General features: G+C 38.0%; 1 protein-coding gene across 2 annotated transcripts in view; it reads left to right on the top strand.

Annotated features, from left to right (window-relative positions):
* Positions 1–12,117, top strand: part of LOC140234732 (uncharacterized) — a 31,663-nt gene that overhangs the window by 11,399 nt on the left and 8,147 nt on the right. For both annotated transcript variants that reach the window (XM_072314779.1, XM_072314771.1), the window contains exons 6-13: positions 303–404; positions 1,154–1,314; positions 1,541–1,765; positions 2,216–2,338; positions 4,604–4,762; positions 5,444–5,596; positions 8,522–8,622; positions 9,498–9,636. In XM_072314779.1, coding sequence (XP_072170880.1) covers positions 303–404; positions 1,154–1,314; positions 1,541–1,765; positions 2,216–2,338; positions 4,604–4,762; positions 5,444–5,596; positions 8,522–8,622; positions 9,498–9,636 — 1,163 coding nt within the window. The remainder of the gene's footprint in view (positions 1–302; positions 405–1,153; positions 1,315–1,540; positions 1,766–2,215; positions 2,339–4,603; positions 4,763–5,443; positions 5,597–8,521; positions 8,623–9,497; positions 9,637–12,117) is intronic.

The raw sequence follows: 12,117 nt of genomic DNA, 5'->3' as shown, positions 1-12,117 counted from the left end.
CAACAACAAAAAACAAACAAACAAACAAACAAACAAACATTTAAACTGGTCTTAATTAAGTTGTTGTTCTGTGTATGTATATGTGATTTTACATGAGTGTTGATATATGTGCATATATGAGTATCCATAAGTCTGTGATCAAAGTTAGGGAGAATGTGATAAAGTCTGACAGTTTGTGAGGTATGTTTGGACATTGCCATTGGCAAATATATTGTGAATGATTGCATTATTGTTACACACTTGACATCTTGTGTGTGTGAAATCATACCATGTTCTGACTTATCACTATTTTTTTTTTTCAGATGACATGGATATGAAAGATATCAAGCTACCTCAGGCACTGGAAAAAGTCCTCGCTTTCAAGGACAAGAGAGCTCAGCAGATTGGTGCGGAGGAAGATGAAGGTATGAAGTGGATCCTTCAGAATTCACAGATGTATAAAAGATTTAGTTTACATTTAAGCTGCTGGCCATGGTCTTCCTGTGCCCATTCGAAGATTGTGTGATTATGCTTTTTGGTTGTGATGTTGAAAGTCAAGGTCACCTGGTTGATCATAAGTCTGAAATTTGTGCGATAAGGTGGCAATTGACTTGCTTGACTTGGGGATAGATTTACTGACAGTGAAAGATGAAATGGAAACTTGGTAACTTGTATGTATTTGAAAAATGCATGGCTGATTGCAGTGGTGAATGGGGAGGCAAAAATTAGACAGCAGTGTATTGAAGTGATGTATGGCTTCATCTTACTCCTTTCTGTGGTCATTGTTCAGGGCCAAATTCAAAAATAAGGCAGTTTATGAGGTGACTCCTGACTAAAAATTTAGTGAACATTAACCACAGCTCAGTTGTAACAGAGAAATATGATTCCTAATGTCTCTAACACTTTTGATTGTACAGTCAGTGGCAGTTTAACAGCAAATTGTAGTTAACATTATTAAAAAAAAAAAAAACCCAAACAAACCTTTCAACCTTAACTGGCATGCTGAGTCGTATGAGCACATCAAGTTATGTGGTTAGTGTCATGATTAAAATACTGAAAATACTAATGATAATAGTAGCCTTCAATAGAGCTTCTTAATATGTTTCTTGTGTTTGCTCGTCATTCATCACACTCCATGCTTCAAAGTCACCCACGTGTTTTGTACTTCTTCCAGGGGAAGCTGTGAAAACGGACTTCTTCCCACCCCAGGGAGAGTACGACCTCCCTGACAGGGATGCAGACAATGAAGAGGAGGAAGAAGAGGATGATGAAGAGGAGAATGAAGAGGGACAGAGGGAGGATGCTAAGAAATCTCAAGCAAACAAGCAAAAGATGGTGAGAAAACTTGTCCTCAATGCTAATGGTGTCATTTCACTGAAATTCTTTCATTTTATCCTTAATTTTGTTATAAAGCCAATATTTCAATGATTTTTTTTTGTTGTTGTTGCTTGTGTTTATGAAGAGGACATTGATTTTGCATGTATGCATATTTATATATTAATATGTCATCGATTTTCAAGAAACGATTGTTTTGCTTCTCCTTGCCTTGTACCATGTGAAGAGCAAGAACCAACGAAGGAAGCTCAAGAAGAAGAAGAGGAAAGCAGCGAAGCGGGCAGAGCAAGAGAAGTTGGCTGAGGAGGAGGAGCAGAAGGAGAGGGAACTCAAGGAAGAACTGAAGGGCAAGAAGAATGAGGAGAAAGTGGAGGTGGAGTATGTGGCAGAGAAGGTGGAGATAAGCGATCCGGCGTTCAGACACTTCCAGAGGATATTCCAAGCATTTCAGGTTAGTATCAGCTATCCCCATCTGTTCATGACACTACTGCTGTTGACACGTTTAGAGTTATATAGTAATACGTGCTGCCAAATGTGCTTTGAATTAAAAAAGGAAATGAATTATTTATCCATGCAAGTCAGTTTTACATTATCATTCAACTGCATTTGTCAGCTGGGAAGTCTTTTGTTGGTATCATCAAGACTTTCCATACTTTATTGCATGATAGCTAAAGGGCATGAGGTTGTAGTTGCTCTGTTTACTAACCGCCTTCTGCCAGCCATATGTGAATGTTGAGTATCATCCGTCTCTACTCTATGAAATGATTTTGTGCATTTGCTGTGGCGGAAGAATTAACACATTTGATGGGGATGAACTGCGGTGTCATAGTAAGACTCAGAAGTAAGACAGATGAAGCTGCAGAATCCAGAGCTGACTGTCTTTTTGTTTTTCTCTATGAAGCTGTCGGAACCGTTGAAGCCAGAGCCAAAGGACAAGGAGAAGGAGGAGGAGAAAAAGGCAGCTGAGAAGGAGAAGGAGAAGGAGAAGAAGGAGGATGCTTCCAACTCTGAAGACAGTGATATGGTAAGTCTGGTCCTCAGTCTTGTATTGACATAGTCCCAAGTCAAGCGTCATCCCTATGCAATGATTGTGATTTCTGTGATTAAAAGGTGCATGTTAATATATTGCTCCATGAGACTACTGTAAAAGTGGATAATTTTTCGCGCTTGGTGGGGTGAACAGTTGCGCTTGTTTTTAATTCTGCGGATTCAAGACATTGACTACTGGAACGTATGGCAAGCAAAAATATTTGTGTGCTTTATTTTTTGCCCTATTTTCTGGTTGCGCAAAATGCACAAAAATTTCAACACTGCAAAAGTTTCCATTTTTACGGTAGTAGAGGCACAAGTGAGAGGGCTCTCGGATATCTGTCCGAATATCTTTTAATTACACAAATTTGCTGGCAGCATTTTGTAGCAAAAATCACAACCGGTCAGCAGAGTGCTGCTTGAAAGAGCTCATGCATATATGTTTTACACTGAAAGCCAATAGGCGTATCAAATAATGATATTGATGGAAGTGACTAACTGAATTTTTATGCCTCCGCCACGAAGTGGTGCCGGAGGCATTATGTTTTCGGGTTGTCCGTCTGTCCGTACGTCCGTACGTCTGTACGTACGTCCGTCCGCATTCGTTTACGCGATAACTTGAGTAATATTGACTGGAATTTTACCAAACTTGGTCCAAGTATAAAGTATGATGGGGCAATTAATTGATTAGATTTTGGGTGAAATCGGCCAAAGGTCAAAGGTCAAGGTCAAATCATTAAATTGTATCTGTTTACGCGATAACTCAAGACTGGATTCAGCAAATTTCACCAAAATTTGTCTGAGGATGATGTATGATGGGACAATTACTTGATTAGTTTTTGAGTGAAATTGGACAGAGGTCAAAGGTCAAAGATCAAGGTCAAATCCTAAAATTTATCTGTTTACGTGATAACTCAAAACTGGATGAAGCAGCTTTCACCAAACTTGGTCCAAGGATGATGTATGATGGGGCAATTAGTTGAGAAGATTTTAGTGACATTGGCAAGAGGTCAAAGGTCATAAGGTCAAGGTCAAATGCTAAAAACGTTGCTATTTCCCCCATATCCATGCAATGCCCAAAGGTATTATCTTGAAACTTAGTGTAGACATGTACTACTGCATAAAGATTCTCCAGAGAGAGTTTCATGTCATAAGGTCAAAGGTCAAAAGGTCAAAGGTTAGGTGAATATGTTACAATTTCACTTTTCTTGCAAATGGTTCAATGTATCTTCATGGAACTTGGTACATACACATGTACTGACTGGCAGGGATTTTCTAGGGAATGTAGGGGTCATGGGTCACTAGTCAGGGGGTCAAAGGTCAAGGTCCACTCCTCAAAATTTTACTATTTCCCTCATATACTAGTATATGCAATGCTTACATTATTATTTTTAAAACTAAAACTTGATATATACATGTATTCCCTGATGGAGATTCTCTGAGAAATTTCCAGCCAGAAGGTCAAAGGTCAAAGGTCAGGTTTAAATGCAAATATATATATATATATATATTATACTGTGATTACACTCTTTCTTCATACCTTGAAAATTACTCAATGCATAAACTTATAAAAGGGTAGGTCAGAAGTCAAGTAAAAATTCTCAATTCCCCAAATACAGGTACCTGCACTCTTAGACAATTATAGCAAATCTAGTTCAAGGAAAGTGAACATTCAAGATATTTCTGACAAACCTGTCATTTCAATATTCTGTTAGTTTTGTGAAACTGTCATAACACATTGTGAAGACATTGTACCATACACCTATTGGGAGAATCATGCATTATGGCGGAGGCATCAGTCGCCATAGCGACATTTCTAGTTCAATCATCAAATTATGCAGGTGTGTGGGTTAGGAGTGGTGTGTGGGTTAGTCTTCTCCCAGCCATGAACAGTAATTGAAGTTTCAGATCTCAAAAGGCCCTCACACTGATGTACTCTTTGCTTCTGATTGGGGTCATCTGGTCAGTGTATACCTTGAATGGTTTGACAGTATGGAGAAATAAAGTTAATGACACCTTTTAGCTCATTTGCAGCAGTCTCATAGGTCATTCTCACCAGTGAACCAGGCTAGTTTTCCATTTCAGCTAACACACTGCGGTATCATCAGCCATTGGTTTGTTGACTGGTTGGCTAGCACAAGTTATAAACAGTGCATTACATCATGATGACATTAAAACAAAAAAATCTTACCACCTATTTGAGGATTTCCAGTTTAAAACTCACTTTAAAATCATTGAATTTTTATTTTTCTTGCCCCAGGATGAGGACAATGAGGGTAAGCCAAAGATCTCCAAGAAGAAGCTTCGTAAGTTGAACCGTCTCAGCGTGGCTGAACTGAAGCAGCTGGTCATCAGGCCGGATGTTGTTGAGATGCACGATGTGACGGCTCGTGACCCAAAGCTCCTAGTGTACCTCAAGGTATGTTGTCACCATTAGTCTCCCCATCTAATCCTGCTTATGTATCCTTGCCCCTTGAATTTCAGCACTGCGTAGTGTCACATTTTTATGCAAGAGTACTCAGTATCTGTGTGTAAGTGTGTTTGTGTTTTGTCATTTTCACTCTCTTTTTTGTAATCATTTTACAACTGTGGTTATGTCACATTAGTCTCCATCCAAGAGTATATTTGAGTCGGTGATAGTGTCAGCTGATTTCATGTACTCCGTACTTGTGTTAAAAATAACACTGCTTGAAGCAGCATTTTGGAGTTGATGGTTTGTGAAATATTGGATGGCAGAGACTTATGCAGTGCATGCTATGATTTCTTTCCTTGAGATTGTGTATTAGACTTCAGCTATTTGGATAATACTCTCATTGACCATGGATTTAATTCTTTTTGTACATCGCATTTGGATGCCGAGGGAAGGATTTCAAACTTTTGCTATTTTACAAAAGAGAGTGAATGGTGGAAAAGAGCTTTGATGCTCAAGTGTATTTACCTTGCAGGGGGTAAATTTTACCATGAGGCTTTGAGATGCTTCAGCTCATACTTGGAGGAAGAAGAGAGAGGAAAAAAATAGATGTCATTTTGTTATCCCCACTCAACAGAGAAAGCTAAAACAGCTTTAATCTCTTTGTTATGTGTGATTCTCATATTGCAGGCTTACAGGAACACCGTACCAGTTCCACGCCACTGGTGCTTCAAGCGCAAGTACCTGCAGGGTAAAAGGGGCATCATTAAACCACCATTTGAGCTGCCAGAGTTCATCCAGAGAACAGGCATCATGGAGATGAGACAGGCGCTGCAAGAAAAGGTAACTTTGATTTTCTCAACCTTGAATTTTCATACATTTATAGTCCATGTGTAACATATCAGGAGGTAACCCATGCAGCTGTTTTCCCCCCAGTCCGTGGGTATGAAAGAAAGCTATAATAGCTAGCTAGCATGTTAAACAGTCAGTCCGCAGCACGTATGCTAATGAGCCGATCCGGCAAGATTTATTCAGCACTCTCGTTGACGATCTTTGCGTTCGAAAGGTGTCTCATCGTGCGAGATTTTGCGAGACTTTGATAGGGCTATGGTTTTCACAGTGTAGCGACTTGTACATACATTCGTCATGGCTACAAGTCATGGTAAATTGTTCTCCAGACTTTGATCTTTATTTTGATACTAAATTTGCATATAACATCGCATCTTATCATGACTATATAATCAGTTGAATTTGCGTAAATTTTACCTGCTTTTCACGGAAGATTTTGTCGTCTAAAGTTCTTTTTTGGTTCCTGACCGGATTAAGAAACTGTTGTTTCTGATTTTGGCTTTTTCGTAGAGAGGAAACTTAGATGCTCATCATATTTTGGAGTCAAGGAGACGCAAGCATGATTTATACTAGTTTTTATGCCTCCGCCACGAAGTGGTGCCGGAGGCATTATGTTTTCGGGTTGTCCGTCCGTCCGTCCGTCCGTCCGTCCTTCCGTCCGTCCGTCCGTCCGTCCGTAATGAATTTTGTGGACAAGGTAACTATCAAAACCTGTTGAGGTATCCTAATGAAACTTGGCATGTATGTGTATTAGGGGGTGAAGTTGTGCCTATCAACTTTTGGGTGCACATGCTCAAGGTCAAAGGTCAAAAGGTCAAGGTCAAATACATAAAATTTCACTATTTCCACCATATCTATTGAATGCCTGAAGATATTTTCTTGAAACTTAGTGTATACATGTATTACCCAATTAAGATTCTCTGGTGAAAGTTTGCATCATGAAGTCAAAGGTCAAAGGTCAAAAGGTCAGGGTCAAATACATGAAATTTCACTATTTTCGCCATATCTATTGAATGCCTGAAGATATTTTCTTGAAACTTAGTGTATACATGTATTACCCAATTAAGATTCTCTGGTGAAAGTTTGGGTCATGAGGTCAAAGGTCAAAGGTCAAAAGGTCAAGTAAAAATATCAAAACTTCTTTTTTTTCTCCGTGCCTTGGAAAATTGTTCAAGTTATCTTCATGGAACATAGTATATACATGTACTGACTGGAAGTGATTATCTAGAGAATGTAGGGTTCACGGGGTCAAAGGTCAGGGATCAAAGGTCAAGTGCAACACTTCAAAATTTTACTATTTCCCTCATATTTATGCAATGCCAGCAGGGTTATTATTTTTTTACACTTGGTATATGCATGTGTAACCTAATAGAAATTCTCTGGAAAGTTTTTTTTTTTTCTTCTTTTTTTGCCTCAAAGGTCAAAAGGTCAAAGATCAAGTGAAAGTGCTGAACTAACTTTTTCCTCCATATCTTGAAGTGGCTCAAGTTATCTTGAAACTTAGTACATATATTATGCATGTTCTACCTGAAAGTGATTATCTTATGAATTTTAGGGTCAAGGGCCAGATGAAAATGGTAACAATTTACTATTCAATTCAGAAATTGCACTTTTTCTCCACACCTGTACCTTGAAAATTACTCAATGCCTAAATGTATGAATGGGTCAAAGTCGAGTTAAAGTCCTTAAATCCCTGGATACATGCTCTCCTATTCATCCAATTAAACCTAGGTCAAGGAAGGTGAACATTCAACACATTTGTGACAAACTTGTCATTTCAATATTTTGCCAATTTTGTGAAAATGTAATCACACATTGTCCACATGTACTATCTAGACCTATTGGGAAAATCATGCATTATGGCGGAGGCATACCAGTCGCCAAAGCGACATTTCTAGTTCCGTTTTGAAATGTCTGTAAAATTCACTCCTAAGCCGGAAGTATGCTCCACACAAAGTGTACAGTGGCGCGAAAGAGCTCTCTCATTGGACAGTGCTTGCATTCAGCGCTTGAACTACATGCGTGCCAAGAAACCGCAAGTGGCATGAAACCGTCATGTAGCAGCGTAATGACGTAATGCAAGCGCTGAATGCAAGCGCTGTCCAATGAGAGAGCTCACTCTTGAGATTGCACGGTTTCAAGCTGATCAACACTGGTATCGATGTATATTTTACTGGTTCCTGACCGGATTAAGCAACAAATTGTCAAGATATTTACATGGATACAAAGATTAGGAGATGGACTACCAAATAAAGCATTTTCATTGAGACGCAAGGTGAATTTGATATTTTTTTGACGTCTTGAACGTGTACTGCACGAATTACTTTTTTCATCATTTTTCAAGCTCAAATTACGCTATGATATTTTTCACTTACAATAATTTGAGTAACATGTGACGATAGTTTACATATTTTCCTAGAAGTTGATACCAAATTTGTGAACATAAGGTGTATTTTTGTTGCCAAAAGCCCAAGGACAAAACCCCCTTACGCAGCTCATTACGTATGCAAGCCTAGAGCGGGCTTGCATACGAGTTGAATAAATACGAGCGAATTATCGGGTGCTGCGGACTGACTGTAAAGTTTTGATGTGATGATTCAGTTCTTCAAGAGGAAGTTACAATGGATCATGTGTAGTTTTAAATCTTGCTGTGAAGATTTTGAAGGAAGTTAAGCCTTACTATGAATCAGGTGCAGTAGTCTTGAAGTTCACATGTACATACCATTGTGTAGAGTAGAACCATTCACTGATAAAATACCATTGTGAATTTTTGCATTTTTTAAAAACATTCTTCACAAGTCTTTAGAAATTGAAGAGAATTATTGAAAACTCAAGATGATATAAGGGCTGTGAGCACTGTCCTGGGTATGAGATGCCTTTGTACCACTGTGATGTTTGATTATCTGTTTGGCTGGACAGGAGGAGCAGCAGACCATGAAGACTAAGATGCGGCAGAAGGTTCGGCCCAAGATGGGCAAGATCGATATTGACTACCAGAAGCTCCACGATGCCTTCTTCAGGTGAGGATTATACAGTTTTCACTGCTGATGCTACCTGTTGAATTTGCTGTAGTACTGTTTCTATACTGGAATATCGAACTAGCACACTGTATTGCAATGTTTCTAGTTGTACTCATATATTTGTTTGAAATGTTCTTACTTTACCCCTACTGTTGAGAGGATTGCAGTAACATGTCCTACATTGTGGATTGTTGTGTGTGTGTGTATGTGTGTGTGTGTATGCTTTTGCTTGCAGGAAGCAGAAAAAAAATAAATAAACAATGTGTTCTTGGACTTTACAAAATAGGAAATACTCACCCTTCTGTAATTTTATAGCAATTAAGAGTAGTGGATGAAAAGATGCTGCAGATAAGATATCCAGGAGTATCAATGGTATGCATATGAAATTGAAGTTGTATAAAGAAGTGAAGTTCGGCAAATGCATGACTATCAACAACATAATCATTAAGCTCTTGCTTTTATGATAACTCTTCCTGATCATTCGAATGATCTCATTCTGCGTCTTCTAAGATGATAATGTCAATGAGCATTACAGCATGATTTTAAAGTGCTGTTCATGTTAATGCTTATCATGATTTTCTTTGATTAGATTGTATAAACATCTGTTCCATAAGTGCAGGCAATTCTGTGTGGTCTGTATGAATTTTCCCAGTCATCAACTTGTTTATAGCAAAGGGTAGTATTTAAGAATTATCAGCTACTGCCCCCACCCACTGACTGTGAAATGAGTTCTACCACTGCCTGGATCATCCAGAGTTATTAGTTGCAGTCTTCACACTAATGTTGTAGCCAGTGATTTATTTTGTCTTTACATTCATGCATGGGTCTTGTGAATTAAAAAGTAGTAATGACCACTGATCAAACATTTTCACCAGGTGGCAGACCAAGCCAAAGATGACCATCCATGGTGACCTGTACTACGAGGGCAAAGAGTTTGAGACAAAACTCAAGGAGAAGAAGCCAGGGGAACTGACAGATGAGCTCAAGACAGCCCTGGGCATGCCCACTGGAGCGGTAAGATGTCATCCCTACAATCCTGAAATGGTAGACATGCAGGATGGTGTATTTTTGGGAACTTTGAGGAGACAACTGATATTCATTAATCACAAAAATAGTGGCTACTGTGACACCCATGCAATGTGTATAATCTCAAAGATGAGAAATCACAAACTTCTTGACCGCGGATTACGTGCATATCTCATTTTGATGTTAGTTTGTTTTTTATCATGCAGTTTAGCGTTGTGAGAATTGATCTGACAAGTTCAGGTCCCATTTCATAAAACACTGATATGATAGCAACTCTTTGCTGGAATAGCAATTGGGCAATTCCATGAGATTGGTGTCATGGGGTGAAAAAATAAATTGTAACATTGAAACTTACCACCTATTTTATTTTGTTCAGTATACGTCAGGGCATGTGGAACAGCCATTTTTTACAATAATATACCTCCAGAATGGCAGATATTACACTTTAAAGTCAAATTACATTTTCATTGAGAATTACATTAAAAATGTACTTGAATGTTTGAGTTGACTCCATAGAATATAAAAGAATGGTATGTAATTGATATGTTGATTTTTATGATGTATTGGGTATCAGTTACTAGTTGTCAGTGAGGAAAAAATGATCTGTATTCCCATGAATTGGTAGAATGCATACTGCCAAACTGCTAAAACTAATGTAACATGAGTAACGAAAATACTGAAATAGTTTCATATCTTAATATTCCCTTGGATTTAAAATGTGCCAATGGAAATTCTCTTCATACTGCCTCTACCTAATATGAAAAATGGTGAAAGAGTTGTGTACATGCAGTTGTGTTATAATGACAGAGGTTCAAAAATTGTAACGTGAGTAACAATGTAACGTGAGTAACAAGTGTGTAACGTGAGTAACGACAAAAAAATCACGATATACAAATATATTTCTACACAAATGACAACAAATATTTTTTGTGTGACTTGAGTAAGCTGAGGGAGCATAAAGAGAGTATGGTCTTGTAAATAACTTGCTTGAATTGGTTGTTATCTAATAGGCTAAACACACTTGCTATCCAAAGAAAATCTTGATTGGTAAACGAGACAAACCAGATGTGGCTAATAATCGTGGACATTATAATTTTTCTTTGGTTAAGTTAAAAGCCTTACATTATACCTTTTCAGATATCAGCTATGGATAACTTTAAATCCCTTTTAGAGCCAGCTTGATCTTTTTTTTTTTATGCTTAAGGTTGTAATTTGTACAATTTTGGTAATTGGTTAGTGGAGCAATCATAAGACAAATGGGAATTAATGTTGCATCTCGATGCAATTTACAAATGAATTGTAAGCATAATAGATTAACAAAAATCTGTATATCTGATGTAACTTTGAGCAAGAGTTGGCATTGTCTCTTTGTACAATGCCATTTTTTTTTTTTTTTTTTTTTGAGCAGGGGGTAACAATAATCATTTTCTGGCAGCTGGTAAATACACATACATGTGTGTCTAAGACATTTACAAGAATTGTCAGTGTTACAGCTTTTTATACATTATTCTCTGGAATTATCAACCCAAAATAATGACAATTGCTTAACTACAATAACTTACTCAAAGTTAGAATTCACCAATTCCACAAGATACAAGAATATTTTGGGGTTAAGAGGTAGATCAGTGTATACATAGACTGTACATAGCAGGGCTGCCAAACTAGAGTGAGAATTTGGAGTGAAGTGTGAGTAAGCAAGCAACTAATCGAAGTGACAGTGGTGGGGAGGGGGTTGGGGATGGTGTGGAAGGAGGTTGTCTCCCCTCCCCCCCTTTCCACTGGAGTGAACTTCATCAATTTTGCATTCTAACTGGTGGATTTGGTGCATACTCTAGTAAAGATTTCATCACATATCATAGAGAAAGTTTGCCTGTGGGAAAATCTCGAAAGTTTGGGATTGGGCATATTGCATGTTTGGATAATCAGGAATTTTAGGGACATTACTGTTTTTTTTTTGCATGCTGTTTTGGGGGTTAAGTGTGAGAATTCTTTTATCAGAGTTAGTTAAAATTTGATGAATTGCGTGAGTCTCATGCTAATTGCGCGAGAGTTGGCAGCCCTGACATAGAGTGGAAAGTCCACACTGGTAAAGGTAACTGGATGTAATTTGTAGACATATGTACTGTATGTTATTTCTAAAGTAGTTTACAATTTATGAAATCAAGTGTGTCACTCATGATTAAAACTACAACATTTAAGTTTCTGTGAAAGGGAATAGAAGGAGAATATTTCAATTCACTGCATGAACTAGTATCTACTACTTTATATTTTCTTGCATTCGGTTTATAGTGGTTACTTGGATTCTGAAAAGTAATGTATGTGGAATATATGACCGTATGATAGTGGGAAAAGTATGAAAGAGTGCCAATATTGTTTTATTTTAGGGACAAAATATCTGTAGAGGTGGAATACATCAAAAGCAATTAGTTTCCAGCTAATTCTCATGGTCAGTTATGTGGTAGTGATTAT

Source organism: Diadema setosum, chromosome 1 (assembly GCF_964275005.1).
Source record: "Diadema setosum chromosome 1, eeDiaSeto1, whole genome shotgun sequence".
Taxonomy (NCBI): Eukaryota; Metazoa; Echinodermata; class Echinoidea; order Diadematoida; family Diadematidae; genus Diadema; species Diadema setosum.
The sequence above is the reverse complement of the archived record's forward strand: the minus strand, read 5'-3'. Positions and strand labels throughout refer to the sequence as shown.